We start from the raw sequence: 19,963 nt of genomic DNA, 5'->3' as shown, positions 1-19,963 counted from the left end.
CACTGTCTGGACATGAAGATCCCATGTTAGTGCTGAGCACTGGGGAGCCATGGGTGGGGGCTGGGGTGCAGGTTTCCTCTGGGAATTCCTGCAACGTCTGTTTGTGGTATCTTTGCCCAGGCGATGTTGAAAGTAGGGCAAGAGCCATCATTTTTGTGTCCTGAAAAGTGCTGCTTAAGAAAGTACAAGTGACCTTGTGCTGGCCACCACTGATTTCCAGAAGGGCCCACTCCTGCTGACGCTGCATTTCCTAGAACTGAGAGGCAGGAGCAGTAGGCCTCTGAGCCCTGATCGTGATGAAGTCGTTTTTAGGAGTGGGTAGGCCAGGGTTCTGCTGTGCCCACCCTGAGGCCAGCAGATTACCAATGAACAGGCTCTAGAACCTGCCTGTCACTTCAAGGGATGGCCAGAGGTGCATCTGAGGGAGGCTGGCTACATCCGGGAGAAGGCACAGGTTTTCTCTGAGCCCAGAACCTCCCCACAAATATGTTCCCTCTTTCTTCAGTTGGTCTCAGTAAGTAGAAGGGAAGACTAGCGAAGAAGTCTCTGGCCCCAAGTCTTTGTTTCTTAGTGTATGTCAGTCTGAAGGCAGTAAGCTATCAGTGGGTAAAGAAATCAATGGAGTGGGTCTCAGCTAGCATTTATAACAAGGAGGAGAATGGATATGCAAGCGTTGAGTGTGATAGGGTGGTTGAGTCATGATGTGCAGAGAGGTTGTGGTGTCAAAAGGTATTACGATGGTTCATGCTCAGGGAAGCCCGGAAGCCATTGGCCAGTTGATTCAGGTGCTGGCACCAACTGGGCAGGGCACATCTGCTTTCTACACACCCATCTTGGACTTTGAAGTCCATTCCTCAGCCTGAGGTGTCCCTCTAGACTCTGAAAAACACACCCTAATAAAAAGTATTTGTGATGTGCCCATCTTTAAAAGGGATACTATTTTGTGTGTGTGTCCATTGGGGCGGTGGCCTCTGCTGAGGGAGGAGAGCATGCCACTCTCAGAAAATGGGGTATGTCCTGTTTGCGTCTACAGGCCAGGTAAGGAGGGAAGGCAGGGACTCGCCAGCTCTGCTTCTCATCCTGGGTTGCCATTTGTGGCTGTGTGACTCAGGGCAAGTGGCTTGCCCTCACTGGCCTCATCTACTTATGTACAGAGGGAAGAAAGGACCCAGTCATTTCTAAGGACACTTCTCAGGTCTTGCCCTCATAGTCTGTTCCAGGATGACGTTGAAGAGATCTGGATCTTTTGTGAAAATCCCAAGGGAAGCCAGGGTTGACTCCCAGGTTTCTATACAAGGCTCCCAAAGCATTCTGATAAGGCCGAGGGGAATGGAGTAGTTACATGTGTAGGCACTGCTGGGGATAAGGTGAGTGGATGGCTAGGCAACAGTTAGGGTGATCAACGACAGAGGAGCGGGAACCAGAGCCTGGTCTCCATGGACAGCATTTATTAGGTGCCATTCTCAGTGTGAAGACAGATGGGCAGGAGCTGCTGAGGGGGGCCAGGGCAGCCACAGCCTGGGGACTTAGGGGCTGCCCGGGTGAGTGTGGGGCATGTCACCCACACATATTGCATATTCTGTGGCAGTGTGCCCAGGCATAAGGCATTGGGGAAGCAGAAAGGCTGCCTGCAGTGGGAGGGGGTGAGACAGGAAGTGACAGTGGCCTTCTAGTTCCCTAGGCAAGACCCTACAGGAGACCAGCAGTCCCCCATGCTCAGACCCCTAGGGCCACTCTGCTGCCTTCCCCACCCTCTCTGTAACTTTGGTTGTGGCTCCCTCGGATCTGACTCTGACGGGACTTGACCCCTCGAGGGCAGGGTCACACACAGGACAGAGGCAGCCAGCACTGCCTCCAGCCCAACATAAACACAGACAGCACCTCTCCAGCTCCTGGGTCCTATTCCCCTGGGCCCACAGGCCAGCTCTTCCACATGAACACGGGGTACACAAAGGCCAGCTTCTTTCCACCTGAGCATTCCCCACGGCCTGGAGGACATGATGGGGCTCCCTCTCTCTAGCTCCCCAAATGGTCAGGCTGGCCTTACTCAGCAGTATGGAGCTAGGCCTGGGAACAGTGAGTGGAAGGCAGCCCTGGGGAGGGGGTGGTGATGGGAGGGTTCCCTTCCCCCTTTTCACAGTTCTGGGGATGAAACTCGGGGGCCTGAAGCACACTAGGACAGTGCTCTACCTCCGAGCTACACCTAGAGCCCCACACATACCCTTCTGCTGTCCTGGGCACTCTCCCGCCTCCAGCTTGTCCCGGTAGCCAGCCAACAGTAGGCCACTGACCACCTGGGTTGCAGGTGGAGGAGGTAGAGGGCATACCAGGTCCGATACCTTCTTTCCCCCAGAGGGGTGTTCCTGGCTGCAGTGGAAGGAAGCCTCACTTGCAACTTAGGATGCAGGTGCTCCGGCTTCTAGGCCAGAGGTAATGTCCCAGGGCATACCTGTCAGCGTCTGGGCTGCTCTGCCCAATCCCTGAACTTGCAAGAGTTCCAACTCCTGGCTTTTAGTCCATGAGACTCAGTCCTGCTTACCTTGGTCCCAAGGACTTCCCTGCCTGTGAACGGAGACAAGGGTCCATTTAGAGCCGCAGTCTCTGGGCTAAAGAGTAGCAGAGACAGAGCACTGGCAGTGTCTCTGGCTGGGCCTTTTGATTCTGGTTTAAGCCCCAGCTCCCTACACGATGCCAGGGTGCTGCCTGCAGGGGCTTTGCTTCGGAGAGCAGGCTGAGCTGGAAGGAAGAGCACTTGGGCTGGGAACAAGCCTGCAAATTCTTGTTCCCCTTCAAGACTTGAATCACCCTGGGCAAGTAATTTTTTTTAACCTGTTTTCCTCTTCTGAAAAATGGCCATAAGAACTGCCCAGGTGACTTAACCAGAGTTATTACACTCAAATGAATGAGTAGGTAGGACAGGGTTTCTGGTGCTAAAAATCACTATAAATGGAAGAGGAGATGAGCAGCAGCAGCAGCAGCCAGGGACAGCAAGCGGGAGACTGTTTCAGATTCCAAGGGCAGTCCTGAAGGCTGGAGGCTCCCAGGAGCCTGAGAGTGGTACCAGGCCCCAGGTAGCTCACCTACTACTGATGTTTGCAGAATGGGAAGCCACAGTTTCGGCACTCTCTTCACTCTAACTCCTGTGGCCTGCCTTTTTTTTTTTTTCCCTTCCTGTCCTGCCCTCTGGGGACTAGCTTTAGGGACTGCTGGGGTTTCCTTTTTTTTTTTTTTTTTTCTTTTTCTTTTTCTTCCATAACTGCATAGCCATGCAAAAAACAGAAGGTAGTGGACACAGAAGGCGGTGAGAGGCTTGGAGACACGGCTGGGGATGAGAGAGCAAGGTGGGACCGAGTGGGGGAGGGGTGACCTGGACAAAGACACCCTAGGCTTTGGAGAGCCCAGGGGAGGTATAAGTAGAGATGAAAAAAAAGAAAAGAAAAGAAAAAAACCCAAAACAATACAGAAAACAAAAAACCCAAAACCGAGAACATTAGTCCCCATACGGAGGTGAGGGGTGTGGGCCCAGCAGGGCCTCTGAGGACTAGGGAGCTTCTCAGCGGCTCCCAGTGGCTGCTTTCCCCACCTCCCCTGCCCCCCAAGTTTCACATTTCTCGGAATTCACCAGGCCCTGATGGGGGCTCCAGGGATCCTCAGAGCCCGGCCTCCTGCTGGCTGGTGCAAACCCGCCCAGTTGGAGATTTAGGAGCTGGGGAAGAGTAGAGGTGGTGGTGGCGGCGGCGGCGGGTTGGGGACTTCCCACGGGGGGCCCCGAAGGCGTCTTTGGGAGGCGGCCTCCTGGCCAACTCCTGCGGCTTCTGCAGGCTTCCCCTCCTGCCCCCCGCCCCGCTGGCTCACAGGTGCTCCGGGCCTGGCTGCGGTTCACACCGAGCTCCTGCGCTTCATGAGGCTGCGGAAGGTAACCAGGCTGTGCAGGCCGGTGGACACCGAGCTGATGGCCGAGTGCTGCGTCCCGCTGCACAGGCAGGGGTGCGAGGGCGTGTCGCTGTAGCGGCCGCCGCCTCCCGGCGACGAGTGGCTGTGCTCCACGCACGTGTCGGAGGTGGAGAGGTCCCGAGGGATGATCATGGGGATGGAGTACTGCAGCTTCTCGCGGCTCTTGTACCAGAGGCACGAGCACATGGACTGGAAGTGCAGCACCTCGGCGTAGACGTTGCGGAAGCCGCCGCCGCCCACGCCCACGCCGCCCGCGGCCGCCGGGCACAGGACCGGGTCGCGGGGACGCAGGCCGTCGCCCAGGCTACCGCTTAGGCAACTCAGGCCGCCCAGGCCGCCTGCCTGGCCGTTGTGCGTGAGCAGCGCGCGGTGCTCCGCGTCCCGCTTCTCGTCCTCGGCGTTCATGGTCATGAATCGGAGCACCACGAGGTTGAGGAAGGCGCCGATGACCGTGAGGCCGGTGAGGATGTACACGAAGCTGAAGGCCACGTACTGCGGCTGCGTCTGCAGCGCCTGGTCCTTCTGCAGCGCCACGTAGTCGCCGAAGCCGATGGTGGTGAGCGTGATGAAGCAGTAGTAATAGGCCTGGAAGAAGGTCCAGCGCTCGTAGTAGGAGAAGGCCGCGGCGCCGACGCACAGCGTGCTGACGCACGACACGAAGCCGATGAGCACCATGTTGGCCATGGACACCTCGGCGTGCCGCATGCCCAGTCCCTTCTTGGCACGGTGCAGCAGGTACCTCACGAAGGTGTTGATGCGCTCCCCCAGGCTCTGGAACATGACGAGCGTGAGCGGGATGCCCAGCAGCGCGTAGAACATGCAGAACACCTTGCCCCCGTCTGTGCTGGGCGCCGCGTGGCCATAGCCTGGAGAGATCCGGGGAGAGGAGAGAAAGCACAAGCTGTGGGGCTGGCCTGGCAGGGGGCCCTCCTCTGCCCGCTTCCTTCCCTGTCCACTTGGAGGTTCTTCACCTGCTCTGCCTCCACCCATCCACGTCCCTTCCCCACCCCAGTTTTTTTTTTTTTTCTTTTTTTCTGCCTCTCTGAATATAGACCAGGCTGGCTTTGAACTCACCACATTGATCTTCCTGCCTCCACCTTCCAAGTGCCAGGGTTACAGGCACACCACCTTGTCTGACGCCGCCTCACCAGGCTATTGAGGCTACCTTTTCAACACGTGAGCTCATCGGTGTCCGGGTGCTTTGGGCTAACCTTTTGTTTGGAACACCGGAAGCACTCTGGGATGATCCTCCCAAAAGGCAGAGACTTTTCAGGTCACACTGCCAGGAAGTTTAGCAATCTTGAGTTTGAACTTGAATCTGCTTTCTTGAAAACAAGGGTGTCTTGTGCCTCTTGGTGGGGGGGGGGGCTGGTTCCTGGTTCTGCTGGGGAGTTTGTCGGCAGGCAGCTGACTGTGTGTGTGTGTGTGTGTGTGTGTGTGTGTGTGTGTGTGTAGAACAGGCTTCCTGTCTAATACCTGGGGGCTCTGCCATGCTCCCTGCCTTCTGTGGGCCCCAGTGTCAGTGGCTATGGGGCAAGTGGTTGGATGGAATGGCTTCTGATGCAGTGATTCAGAGGGAAACTGAGGCACTCAATGGCTTCTTTCTGGTTTCCCTGCTGCAGCCAGAGTTTAACGGGTGCAGTTTCCCTGGGCGGCTGGCCTAGCAGTGCCCTCACCCCGGCTGAGTGAATAAAGATGTGAGAGGGTCCACCCTTCCTGAGACTGGGGTCTTCTGCCCCAACCTTCCACATCTGTGTGTGCGCTTCTCTCATAGGCGAGCCAGGCAGAATCAGAACTGCTCCTCCGAGCTGACCATCAAATGACTATGGAATTTCTGCCCTGAGCTGGGCAGAGTAGTGCATGCCCGAAACCACAGGCCGAGGCAGAGCTGGAGAGACAGTCTAGGCTACAGAGTAAACTCTTCTCAAAACAACATCTTCCTGGCCACCTGGTGGGGGAGGGACCCTGCATGGGTCCGTCCTTGGGTATAAGTTCTGGCCTTTTCACTAGTGGTTTTGTGACTTTCTCTCTTTGATCATGTCTCTTTATTGGAAAATGAAATATTTTGTTCTGGCCACTTGCTTCTCCCACCAATCCAGTGAGCATAAACACTTCAGTTTTTATTAAGCAAATTATGAGAATGAAAGAATGTGAGCAGGCTTTCCAAGTTGTTCTCTTTTCTGGGTCTTAAGAAATCTCAACCAAACGATGTGTCTTCCAGGCAGTCTTCCTGGGTTCCTCCTAGCTGAAAGTGATCAGTGTTTTATTTGGGTGACTCTGAGAAGGCTCGCCTATGAATTCTAGGATCCACAACTACATGAAGCTAAATATTAACTTGGGGGTTGCCCAGGTGAGCCTGTAATGACCCCCTCTAACTTCTACCTTCTAAGGGAGTCCCAAATACACATTATGACTACATTGCAGGATATTATGGATATCCTACACCCAGGATATTATGAGTGTTTTCTGATCTGAGTTCACATCCTCCCGTCTATATAAAACATTTCTGAGCCTTAGTTTTCACATCTGTTAAATGGGGCTAATATATCCCAGCAAGGGCTTTGGGGGAATAAGTGAGATAATGTATGTAATGCGCTTAGCCTAGAGCCTGGTGCATCTCAAATGCCCAACAACAATTTGCTGATTAACAATGGAGGAGGTGGCAGAGTGCTCTCACGTTTCCAAAAGGTTGCCAGGCTTAGGAGTAGCTGCATTCCAGTGGAGCCACCTTTGCCGGCCTAGGACCTTTGAATTCTAAAGCTCAGGGAGGTCTGGGAACAGATGTTTGGGGAGCCAAGGCTTCAGGACTGTCCTTAGAATGGCTCCCCAGCCCCCACGGCGGCATCCAGCCAGTGGCTGTGTCCCTTCTTCTGCCAGGGGCTATGCAGTTGAGCTGTTGAGCCACGGTGCTGGCCCATCTGCACCCCAGCAGGGTGAGAACAGATTGTGCACGCCAGCTCAGCCCCGCAGCCAGACCACAACTCACCTCGACAGCTGGGCATGCTACCAGCCTCTGCAGCTTCTCCTAGCCTTCCCTGTCCCCCAGACCAGCGTCACACAGGGTATGGACCCCCATTCCTCCCTGGATACGACACTGGGGCGGAGCTCCACACGGAGTGCAGAGCGTGGTTATGGCCCCGGCTGTGTGACCCCGGGCAAATCTCGTTCTGTCTCTGGGCTCACTTGCTTTCTGTGCACTTGGGGTCCAGGGCCATGACCTAAAGCTGCTATTCCGTGCCCTAAGCACTTGTTGGAACTGCATCCGGAGCAAAGGAGACGATGCTTGGGGAGCCTGTAGGGTACACTGTGAGGGGCCCTTGGGAAGGCACCTGAAGATGCAGGGTCCTGTGTGTGTGTGTGTGTGTGTGTGTGTGTAGCCATCCATAGCCCCTCCCAAAGGAAGGAACCCTTCTGTACCACCCGTCTGCCCCGCACAACTTGTCTTGGGTTCCATTAAAGACTGCTGTTCTTCGGGAAAACCCAGTGCCCACTTGCCTGGCATCCTTTGCCTTTCTACACGGCTTATACAACAGCTCTCCTGCTCCTCCCTGCTGGCCATGACCCTCCTCCCTGCTGGCCATGACCCTCAGGCACTCTCCTGGATCCTCACCTGGCACCCAGAAGTACCCTCTACATCTCTCTACGTCCCTTACAGCACTTTCCCCCTCCGCCCTTCTGCTCCTGCTCAGATCCCCCCTCCTCCCGGGAAGGCAGTACCCAGAGCCTAGCTTTAGCCATAAGTACACAGCCAACTTGGTGACTCTCAGATTGAATGACTCATGCAGGCCTGACCAGAGGCTCCTACCAGGGGTGGAACCAGAGCCTGACCTTTGTGGGGCAGTCGGCAAGGCTGGCCCTCACTCTCTACCACGAGCCAGGCTCACTAATCAAAAGCTCTTACCCTTCCAACACCATTTTAACTTTGCCCTCATGAGCATCCCCCAAGGTCACGCTTGTGACTGATTGTTCTACAGCTGGAGTTGAGACGTCTTGGAGGGTCTTTTTGAGTAGGCATTCCTCACTCTGCATTTGTGCCAGTGCCATGACAGGAAAGGAAACTGAGGCCCAGAGAGGAGTGTATTCCACATGAAGCCTCAGCTTCGGGCACTATCTGGAGCCAGATGAGGCTCCAGGAACAGGAGGGTGCTGCCGGGAGATGCCCCGGAGACAGAAGCTTTTCATCCTGGGGCTGAGGGTAAGCATGCCCATCCCTTTGTCTGTCTTATTGTCACTGGGTGGAAGGGCAAAGGAGCCACGAGGACCTGCTGACGTGGGTGCCTAGCTCGGAGGACTGCCAGCTAGGGTGGAGCCAGTCCCAGGGGACCCTGGACTTCTGGGAAGTCACCGGGAGTTTGGCCAACCCTGTACCCCTGCAGCAGGGAGGCAGTGTGCCTAGTTTGGCTTTCCAAGGGAGAAGTTAAAAAAGAATTACCCATTGCTGCTTCCTCAAGTCTCTGGTTGGGAGGGGCTCTACTAGCCCCTCTGGGCACGAGCACACACACACACACACACACACACACACACACACACACACACACACATGGGCTGGTCTCTGAGGCTTATTTTTTTGTGGGTACCATCTCCCAGTACTTGTTGGGCCAAACAGCCAGAACTCATATCCTGAGCATAGACCCTAGTGCCTGCCTCTCCAAGCACTCGGTAGGCTGTCCCGGTCTTGTCCTCTCCCCATCTCCCATCCTGACTCCATCACAGGTGGGCTTTTAGTAATCATTCGCTCCAGTCCTCAGGTTGTACGGATAATCCACGGAGGAGCAGGGAGGGAAAGCAACCTGTCAAGGCCTAAGCTGGAAAGTAGCCTCGGAACTTGACTCTGAGACCAGCATCTTGGCCACTGCTGAACATGTTCAGCTGTGGCTGGAGCTCTGCTTGGTCACTCCGTCAGGGCTGGCGACACCCTATGGCAAGTGACTTAGCTAAGAGATGGGCCTGGGCATGGAATCCACCAGGACCAGCAAGATGGCTTTGTGGGTAAAGGCGTTGGTTGCCGAGCCTGATGACCTGAGTTTGTTTCCTAAGACCCGCTTGGTGGAAGGAGATCCCACAGGTTCCTCTGACCTACCATGCACCATAGAACATGTGTGCAAGCACACACACATATGCAGACACATAGGCACACATATATACAGACACAGGCATGCACGTGCGCGCGCACACACACAGGATAAATAAATGTAATAAAACTCTAAAAAAATTCAACTGAGGAGGCTGTGGCTGGACATAAATGTTAATTATTAGCATAAATATTTTAGGGTAGCCTCAGGCCTCTGTTCTCATTTCTTCCTGGTGTCGGAAACTCAGCCATTGGTTGTAGCAGTGGCTTCTAGAGGACCCGGGGGTAGTGGTGGGGGCTGGAGGGGCTGGGCCCTCCCTCTTACTGGTCTCTTCTCCCAGTGGTCTGGCTCCTCCTACTCAAAGCAAAACTGTAAGCGCTTGCTCGCTTGCTTGCTCGAGGTAATGGCCTGGTCTTGGCCACCTGCTCCCACTGGCCTCGGGAGTATGCTAGCCTGCCTGCCTGCCTCCCTGCCCGCCTCCTACCCTTGGCCTAGCTGGTCCCAAGGTGGGCTCCTGGCCACAGCTCGAGTAGAGCAGTGTGGAGATGGACAGCTGGAGGCTCGGGTCCGCCCTGAGCTCGGCTATGACTAGCTTTGTGTCTTGGGCCATCTCTTCCCATCCCCGGTTCCCACCCTGCCTTTTTTTTTTTTTTTTTTTCACTTTTCTGAATGTCTTTTAGTGTTTCCTCTGTTCACCCACCCACTCATAGGATCAAAGCTTCTGTTTGTGAAGTGTTGATCAAATGCAGTATTTTACTACACGGAACAGGCGCCGGGCAGATGATCATTAAGACTCTAATTAGTTTATTCCCCCATCAAAATCAATTAAGAACACACCTGTCAATCAGAACTTCAGATTAGCATGAGATAATTGATTCTGTGAGGCTGAGTCAAGTTATCCTTATATGTTGGAAACGTTGCAGATAGGTAGGGAATCTGCTGTTCAGGGTAACAGAAAGAGCACAGGCTGTGCAGCCAAACAGCTCTTAACCTTGGCCAGGCTCCATAACCCTCTGAACCTCAACTTTCTCATCTATGAAATGGGTACAGTGAAGGTCTTGACCTCATATAGTTCTGGGAATTTGGTGAACTGGTAGGTTTGAGATGCGAATGTGAATATATTTGGACTCCTAAGATTTCATGCACATCCTATGTGTTTCTTAAGGTTAATTTCTTTAGATACCAGCTCTGTGGTATGTTAAGGGTTGGATAAGGAAACGGTTGCTTGACTCAATCAAATTGGGGAAAACAGAGACTAAACAGGATTTTTCATCACGTGGCTTAAGCGTCACAGGGTCATACCTAACTGTGTTCTATGCAGAGCTGGGAGAATGTGTTATATTTCTCAAGCATTTGATCACAGAACATTTTCTCACGCTGCTTATTGCGAAACTGAGGGTTCCAATCTGAGCACAGTTTGGAAAGCACTCCTCTGTCACACCAGGAACTTCTAAGGTCTTTCCTCCAGGTCGACCGCTGACTCTGGGTCTCTGATCCCATCTCTGGGCAGATTAGCACCTTGGCAGTGCCTGGCTATACCCTGTCTCCTAGCAGACTTGCTTATCTAGAGTAAATACGGCCCTGGCCAGGGCTAATGTTTGTCCCCGGGGGGAAGATGAATGAGGTGACCTGTGGTCAAGACACCCAAAGGCTTTGCACACTGGGTTGATGCTGGAAATGGAAGGAGAGGCTGACCTGCGGGTGCTGCCTGGGTTTGGTAAGCAGCAGGAAGGCAGTATGGGCTCTGGGGAGGCTCCCCTCCAGCACGTTGGAGGAGGGATACCGGAAGGCCTTGCTTTCCTGTGTGTGGAAAGGGGCAGTCAGGCTTGAGCCTCGAGTACCTGGAAAAGGGCATTTGGGGACCTCAGAGCACAGTCTGGGGACAACAGCAATGTGGAGATAAGACACAGGATCAGAATGGGTGTGTTAAAGGAAATGAGGTGGAAGGCATTTGGCATTGGTACCCTGGCCCTGCAAGGGGGCTGGCCTAGTGGACATTGCAGAGAGCGCAGGTCATCTCTGGCCCTTTGGGAGATCCACTCAGACACCATCTTGCCTCCGAAGCTCCTAGGGCTTCCTCAGAGCACCAGAACGTCTCTCCCTCTGCCTTGTTCATGCCCTCCTTTTTGTGCACTCTTTCTACAGAGGAGTCTGCAGGGTTCTGAGCCCTCAGGTGGTGGTGAGTCCCTTTGGTGTTGTGCACAGAGCCTGGTGGGGGCGGCTGGCTGGTCAGCAATTGCTGTTCTATCTGGAAGACCGAAGTTCTAGAAGGTAAAGGCTCTGGAGCACTCTGTTATGGTGACCTCCAAATACTCGCCTCCTCAAATTCCCAATTGCAAGGAGAGGTGGTCATCTCAGGATCTTTTGTTGACTCGTAGCCCCGGCCCTTGCTATACACCCCTTCCCCCTTTAAAATGAGGCCAACTCAAGGCCTGAAAATAATCCCACTGCTGCAGGCCTGGCTCAGCCCAAAGCTAGGTCTGCAAAGCCACAGGACTCCAGGGAGCTGGGTGGGGATGCGCATGAAGAACTGGGTCTGGGGTTTGTCACCCTCCAGGCCAGAACAGTTCTTCAACAAGGCTCCCATCTCTTCTCTCCATCCTGCCCCTTCCCAGGGCCTCTTTGCTCCATCTTGGTCTCTTCCTTTTCAGCGCCTGGCCCCACTCTGTAGCAACAGGCTTCCTCCTGCTCCTTTCTGACTTCCTGGCTTTCGCCCCCTCTCTTGAGCTGTCTCCTACCCACAGGTGTCTGTCCCTGTTACTGACTGGGGACCTCTTAGGCAGAAGATCTCCAGCACCCCACCCCCAGCCTCCCAGGCCCATGTGGAATCGGGGGGGGGGGGAGTTGAGAGGGAGGGTGCTGGTGTCATGGAAAATCCCTGCAGCAGCCAAGGTCAGTGTTTGCACACACAGTCTGGCCTGCAGCCAGGCCTGCCTCCGGCTCAGCTCTTTTGGGCCATCCCTACCCCCCACCCCCTTAGGCCGCCTTTGTGCAGGGGCCTCATATGTCTAGAGCAAAGGCTTCAAGCAAGGGCTTTAAGAGGGGCCCATGCTGCAGTGTGGGACATTAGGTGGTTTCAACATGCCCATTTTACAGAGGAGTAAACTAAGGCCTAGAGGGAGGCAGAGGACCAGATCCACACCGCAAGTCTCTGACAGAGTGAGGACTAGAATATCCTGGCTTACCCTCTCAGCCTTCCCCAATGCTGCAGAGAGGAGCAGCCTTGTTCACTCCACAGGGACAAGGAACAGTAAAGGCAAGATTAACAGTGCCCTCCGATTCAAGGGTAGCTTACTGTTGGGCTACACTCAAGACTGGAGAATGTGGCCAGGAGACGTAGACCAGATGATCAAACCAAGGTCCTTGATCTCACGACACCTTCCACTTGAAGTAAATCAGATGAATCCCTTCAGAGGAACACTTTAAGGTTCAGTGTTTTCCCCAAAGCGGAGGTAATTACGACACTCACTGTTGAGCGATGTGGCCGGTTTGGGGAGTGTTTAAGGTAGGGGCAGAATGAGGGATGGAGGTGAAGACCCCGTGACACTGTCATCCGTGAGAAGGGACCAGCAGGTTCTCCCAGAAGAGCAGTCTCACATACACAACAAGGTCCTTAGAGATGCATCTACCGGGGACCCTGAGGTACCACTTCCAGGAATCTCTGCTGGGAAAATAACCAGAGGTCCGAGCAAAGATTTATGAACGCGGATGTTTATAGCAGCATTTTCATTGTGAAAAATTGTAAACACTCCAGATGGCCACCAATAGGCTTTAGTTAAACATATTAAGGTATATTTATGGGGTGGAGTACTGTGCAGCCATTAAAGTGCTATTCCTGAGGAGTCTCTTAATTACGTAGAAAAACCACTGCATTATGTCAACAACAGTAGGCACCATGCTTTCTGTATGGTGGGGTCCTATCCTAAATCTATGAGGACAAAAAGTACGTATGCATAAACGCAGCAGAAAAGCTAGAGGTGTAGCGGAGAGCCACACAGAGTTTAGCTGTGAATAATGAGCTTATTATTGACTTCAATTTTTCTTTTCACACAGTTTTACATGTTCTACATATTTTTCTTCTTTTTTTTTTTTTTTAGTACTGAGGGCTGAGCCACATGCTAGGCAAGTCCTCTGGGCTCTATATCTCCCAACCCTTTATTACCTTCATAGGCAGAAGCGCATTAATGATAATAACAATAGTAATCTATGTTATTATTAGCCAGGGTCTTACCACATTGCTCTAGCTGGCCTGGGACACCTAGGCTCAAGTGACCCTTCTGCCTCAGCCTCCTGAGTGCTGGCACTACCAGCATGCACCACTGTGTGGGCCTAGTCAAAATGACAAAAATAACTATATCTAACAACAGCAAAATCTTCCTGGTGTAAGAACACCAAGAAGTTTGATTGCAAAGCTAGAGTTGTCTTTGTGGGTAAGGGTTAACGTTTGCAGGGTTCAAGAGCAAGAAATTGTACCTGGGAGGCAATGGGCAGCCCTGGGCAGCTTCTGAGTAGGAAAGGGACAAATGCCCAAAGAGCTATCACTGTGAATTTCCTCATACCCCTGTGTGGAGACGGAGCATGGGCATGGCAGTGGAAGATGGGGAGTAGAAGGCTTCATTGGGGTTCTTCAGCATAGCCTAGCTGACGAGTGTTGAGGCCTGAGCTAGAGAGAAACAGAGAACTCAAGGGTTAAGGAAGGGCGGGGGGGGGGGAGGAAGGGACACAGTGTGGGGGATGCCCCTGCAGTCAGGGGCTAAACTGTAAGCTACCTGAGACCGGGAGGGGTGTGAGGCTCTGGAGGACACTGCTACATGGAAGGACAGACACCCTGGGAGTCCCGGGAAAGCTAACTGACCGTAGGCCCCTGGCATCCATCTTAGTTCAGCCACTGTACCAGGTGCTGTGACAGAGGCCTGTGGCCTATATTCATCCTAATGGCCATATAGACAGCTGTACTGTGTGGCCACAGGCAAGACCTTGGGTCTCCCTGGGCTCCGAGTGCCTTTTATGGACTATGAAGAAGCTGTCCTTAGGTCACTTAGCATCTAGGGTTCTGGACTTTCAGAGGAGCCACACTTCTAGTCCCAAACCAGAGAGCAGTCTCAGGAGCAGCCATCTCAGGGGATTCTTGGGTGCCCGAAGCAATGCCTGGGCCTCTGGCTGCACCTCAGGCCACAGCCAGCATTGTTCAAATGCACAGGAGAGGATGAAAATCTGAACGATACTGCCTGGCTCAGCTTTGCACAGTAACAGTTCTTGAAGTGGGTGGGGGAGGGCAGCCACAGATCCAAATGCCAGCTCTCTGTGCCCCTCCCCCCAACCCCAATAACCTCTCTTCACAACAGCTTCTCAGAGTCAGGGGGAGGCAGCCGCCAGTCTAGAGCATTTTGGAAGTCCTGCTGGTCCCATGTCTCCTACTGTTTTCTGAACCCCAAGGCACCCAGATTTCTATTTTTACTCCTAGTTTTACAGACTTGCCTTCAGTCTCTCCCTTCCTTTTGCTCTTTTACCTCCAGATACTTCCTAGTCATGTCTCACTTTGGCCTGTCTGGTTTTGGGGCCTCTGGATGGCGACTCGTGCTTCTCAGTAACTCAGCCCTGGCAATAGCACTGGACCCAGCCACATGTTTATTGGGCATTTTGGTTCCAGGTGCGCGCGCACACACACACACACACACACACACACACACACACACCTTGATCTTCTCAGAAATCTTGTGAGATATGGCTTATCTCCACTTGACAGATGGGAAAACTGAGGCACAGAACATTTTCGTAATACCTACACTCCTGCCACCCCACCATAGCTGGTGAATGGCAGTCAAGGGACACACTCAGGCCTGGCACTGAGTGGGTGACCTAGCTGACAGCACCATGGATTGTGAGTTCTAGAAAGTTCTAGTTGACCAAGATCTCTAGGGAAGGAGACATAGCTAGGCTGGATAATTTGTCAAGGCCATCCAGGTCAGGGACAGAGCTAGGTCTCCTCAGGCCACACCCTATTCTTTTTGGTTCTCATATCAGTGATGTCCTGGGCTTCTGGGGTCAAGGATCAGGGTCCATGGGACATCTGAATGGGACTTCCATGAACTCTTCTCCTACTGTTTCTGAAGAGGTAGCATCAAGGGATGGATAAGTAGCTAACCACTTGTTAGCTACTTGATGGACAAGGAAGTAACTACATCTATAAAAATCCTTCCTTTCCAGCCTCCCCCACCGGCAATGGGTCCAGACTCCACCACCAGCCTGAGGCAGAGAGCAGGAGGTGGCAGGTTGAGATTGTGGAGGAGCTCAGTGTCAGTCCTGGAAGAAGACACTGACCTCTGGCAGAGGAAGCCTGGGCACCTGGGGAGGCTGGGCCGGAAGCAGGCACCCCAGAAGTCCGTGACGCTCTGCCAATCTCAAGAACGTCAGGTGGAAAATCAGTATGACAAGCATGGCTTCGTCCCCTTAGCTTGCCGTAATTGATTAGTTGAGCCAACCTTCCTTGAGCACCTCTGACTTTGTACCAGGCACACGACTAAGTGCTGAGGAAGGATGCAGAAATGGAATAGCCAAGTCATCGTGCTTTTCGAGAACAGACTGGCTGGAGGGCAGGTGGGAGGAAACCGAATGGCAGAGAGCTTCCCTAGGAGGCCAGGAGCCCTGGGAGTCGGTGCCAGGGGTGGGGACCTATCCCCTGAAAGTGGGACCAGGAAGCCAGGACAGGGAGGCAGAAAGTTCAGCATCTTTGCAAAACTCTAATGGCTGGGAAGGCAGTCTGTTCTGCTCTGGTGGCCTCTGGAGGTGGCTCTGGACACCTGTAAGCAGTACCCAGAGCTGGGGTGGACATCTGGCCCATGTCCATAGCAACTTTCAGTCTTAGATGTCATTTTATATTGGATCAAGGTCAATATCCGGGGTCATTCTTTGGTCCCACTCTTCCTTTCTTGTTATTTTGCTTCTCACCATTAACAAACTTAATTGTAGAACAGTTTCGGGTGAACAGGATGTCCACGAAGGCGGCTCTCTTGTGTTTGTGTAGTGTGTCCCACTTTTCCCACATTACCTTCTTTAAGAAGCCCCCTCCTGCTCTCAGTCTCTAAGGGTGCACTTGGCCTTTCTTAGTGACTGTGGCTGGCGTGGTCACCCCTAACCGCAAGCAATGCTCCTATGAGTAAAGGTGCTTTTATTTAACACCACTGGTCTTTTTTCTGCATTTTAAATTAATTGTTATTATTTATTACAATTTATTCACTTTGTATCCCGGCTGTGGCCCCCTCCCTTGTCTCCTCCCAATCACACCCTCTCTCCGTCTTCTCCCCCTATGCCTCTTCCCTAGCCTATTAACAGGTGAGGTCCTCCTCCCCTTTTATCTGACCCTAGCCTATCAGGTCTCATCAGGACTGGCTGCATTGTCTTCCTTTGTGGCCTGGCAAGGCTGTACCCCCAGGGGGAGATGATCAGAGAGCCAGTTACTGAGTTCATGCCGGAGAAAACCCCTGTTCCTCTTACTAGGGAACACACTTGGAGAATGAGTCTATGGGCTATATCTGAGTAGGGGTTTTAGGTCCTCTTCATTCATGATCCTTTGTTGGGGTATCAGTCTCTGCAGAGCCCAATTTTTTGGGCTTTGTTAGTTGCCTTTTGGAGTTCCTGTCTCCTCCATGTCTTTCTATCTCCCCCTTCTTTCATAAAATTCCATGCATTCTGTTGAAAGTTTGGCCATAAGTCTCGGCCTCTCATGGTATATACTCACTTATAAGTGGTTATTAGACATATAATCCAGGATAAACATACTAAAATCTATACTCTTAAAGAAGCTAAACAACAAGGAAGACCCTAGGGAAGATGCTCAATCCTCATTCAGAAGGGCAAACACGATAGCTATCGGAAGCAGGGAACAGGAAGACAGGGAACAGGACAGGAGCCTACCACAGAGGGCCTCTGAAAGACCCCACTGATGGAGGTATCAAAGCACACTGTCTTCTGGGAGGCCTGTGGGCCACTAGCACAGTATGGCCCTGAACACTTAAGGCCTTGGAGAGGTGGTTAGGGCGCAGGCATGGCCCGAATTCTGCTTCCTGCCCTCCCCTCTGTGTGGCTGAGTTTGGGGTTGCAGCTGGGAATGCAGAAGGGTGGGATGCAGGAAAAAAGGAAGAAGGAAGCCCACTGGCCAGAACACAGCCTAGGGTGGTGGCACATTTTGATTGTCAGCATGACACAATACAGAATCACCTGGGAAGACAGTCTAACTGAGGGATTGTCTACATCAGGCTGCCTTTTGGGTATGTCTTTGCAAGGATTATCTTGATTCCTTTGATCGAGCTAGGAGGACTCACCCATTGTGGGTGGCACCATTCCCTGGGCTTAAGCCCAAACTATATAAATGTAGAGAATGGGCCAAGCACCAAGCAAGCATGCATGCATGCATTTCTCTCTGCTCTCGACTGTGGGTGTGATGTCCCTGAAATGATGGATTGGAACCTGAAACAGTGACCTAAAATAAATTCTTTGTCCCTTAAATTGTGTGTGTGTGTGTGTGTGTGTGTGTGTGTGTGTGTGTGTGTGTTTCCGGGGCAACCAAAATGAAACTAAAACTCCGGGCTTTTCTGCTCTCAGTGCCAGGGAAAGCAGGTACCCTTTGTCAGAATCTCTCCTCCTCACCATGACCCTCTGGCCAGTACCAGTTCTGTTTTGATGAGAAAACTATGGAAGGCTCAAAGAGGTCAGTGTATGAAAGTAGACAAGATTAGGACTCAATCTAAGTCTGTGGGGGGGTCTTCAAAGTTCAAGTGCTTTGGCCACCCAGCCTGGCCCCCTGGGCCATTTACCTCATCAATGGAATGCCTTTATCCTGTCCAGGAGACCTTTGATAGTAAGCCCCTTACAGAAGAGTCCAATAATTGAGACACCCAGGTCTGACAGCCCTAGTACCTGTGTGAGCCATAGATGCTCAAATCACATGATGCTGGAAGAGCTTGTCCTTTTCAAAGCTTTTCTCTCCTCAGCCTGGTCCCTGCTCTCTGCCTCTGAGGAACCCACAACTTGGAGGCCACCAGACCCTTCCTTCCAGAGAGCAGCCCCTGGAAGTTCTCCAAGGAAACCCTGAGAGGTTTCAGGATGGCCCTGAGGCAGACGGAGCTGGATGTGAGGGCAGGAGGTGGAGGGCAGGTGCCAGGGCCAGAGGAGGCCATCTGTGGAGGACTTGGTGAGGCTTCTGCCCTTTCCTACCTCTTTGGAATGGTCCTTCTTGCAACAGCCCCAGTTTAGGAAGCGTCTAAGCAGACTCTCTTTTTTAATGTAATCGTGGACCAGGGCACAGTGAATGGAAGGAAGCAGGGCGGGGCGCAAAATCCAAGAGGACACACATTTTCTATATGAACTATTGTTAAGGCTTGGGCTCCCTCAACAGCTGGATTGGGGAGATGCTGGGTAAACTTTGGGGAGCTGGGCTGCAGGGTAATGAAGATTTGAATCCAAGCTGATGCCATGTGAGGCAAAATCATAAGCAAGTCAGAAGTAGGGGCACAGAAGCCAGAGCCTGGCTGAACAAATAAAAGACAGGGGTAACTCAGCCTGGAGACTGGAGGGAGGGAGGAGCCTGGCTCTGGCTGCTGGCCTCTGACCTTGGCTAAAAGCTAGTGCTTCTTTGCAGAAGTCCTCTGCCCTCCTCCAAAGAGGCACTGGCTAAGTTTCAGGCCCTGCAGATGGGAGGCCCAGCCCTGCACACTTCATCCAGGGTGCCCTGTGTGGTGAACACAACAGAAAGGCTGGGCCAGACTTCTGGAGGGTCGTATAGGGTGTATGAAGCACTCTACAGTGGGAACATGCTAGTCCCACTGCTCTGTAGCCCCGTGAGACCCCAGGGACGGGGCAGTACCCACCCCACCGCTGGGGACAGGGGCAGTTTCTCCCCAACGAGAACTCCTACTACACACACTGCATCTTTGGTCCAATCTGACGAGGTGACTGAGTGACACTGGGGTTTGAAAGGCTGTGTGGAAAACATCTAGTTCAAGGCCTGGCCCGTGTGTGTTGGAGAATCTTAAGACATAGGAGATGTTATTAATATGCCTGTTTCTTTTTTCTCCTCAGCACAGCTCTGAGTTGCCACTCCCCACTCAGAAATCTTCTTTATCCCTTGAATTTACACAGTACAGTGAAAGGGTCCAGGTTCAGTACACAGGCTGTAAATCTAGGACCTGCTACTTCCTGAATCTCATAAAACTCTGAGCTAGTCTGTACCAAGGGTTTCCTGCCGGCTTTACCTTGGAGCACTGCTCTTCCCGGACTATTTGCTCGAAGTGTGGCTGCAGCCTGGAGTTCCCTCCTGGATAGCCTCTGTCCTCCCAGATTAGATCCGGAGCTCCTTCCCCCGGCACACCTTTCCTGTCCCTTAGCTGATAGAAGGGCACCTTCTGCTCTCCCCACTCTCTCTGCCAGGCGTTGCAGTGTGGGTGGAAGCAGGCCCTTCTTTCTCAGGCTGGCCCACTGCACCCAGTGTCTATGGCAGAATCCCAGCAGATGCGTGGAGGCCAGTCTTGATGGATGGCCTGGGTGCAGGGAGAGGCCTTGGAGCACCCTTTCCCTATCACCTGCTCTTTACTTTCCTTCCTGGTCATGGCTAGTGGCCCAGGCAGCACTGGGCTGGCAGGGAATTCGGGAGCAGATGCCAGGAGCTGTGAAGGGAGGCTTTTCTTAGGCTCGGCACCCTCCCCAGGGCTCAGGAGCTCAGATCGTGGAGGCTGGCGTTGCGCCTGGGAGAAGAGGGACTCTAGGCAACAGGGACTTCGGCCTGTAGCAGCTGCTGGAAGCCTCTTTCCCCTGAGCCCAGTTTGCAGATGTGCGAGCCTCACCCTCAACATTCACTCATGCATGCAGTACCTGCAGGTGGTACACACTCGGATGTGTGTGTGTGTGTGTGTGTGTGTGTGTGTGTGTGTGTGTGTGTGTGT

The 19,963-nt window shown here is 53.0% G+C and overlaps 1 protein-coding gene across 1 annotated transcript in view; it reads right to left on the bottom strand.

Annotated features, from left to right (window-relative positions):
- Positions 1 to 1,432: 1,432 nt before the first annotated feature.
- Positions 1,433 to 19,963, bottom strand: part of Kcnk3 (potassium two pore domain channel subfamily K member 3) — a 37,426-nt gene continuing 18,895 nt past the window's right edge. Inside the window, exon 2 of the mRNA XM_055626492.1 lies at positions 1,433 to 4,820. Within this exon, the coding sequence (XP_055482467.1) occupies positions 3,880 to 4,820 (941 nt within the window). The 3' untranslated portion in view covers positions 1,433 to 3,879. The remainder of the gene's footprint in view (positions 4,821 to 19,963) is intronic.

Source organism: Psammomys obesus, unplaced genomic scaffold (genome assembly GCF_907164565.1).
Source record: "Psammomys obesus unplaced genomic scaffold, mPsaObe1.curated_primary_1811, whole genome shotgun sequence".
Classification (NCBI taxonomy): Eukaryota; Metazoa; Chordata; class Mammalia; order Rodentia; family Muridae; genus Psammomys; species Psammomys obesus.
This window is presented reverse-complemented; position numbering and strand designations above follow the sequence as displayed.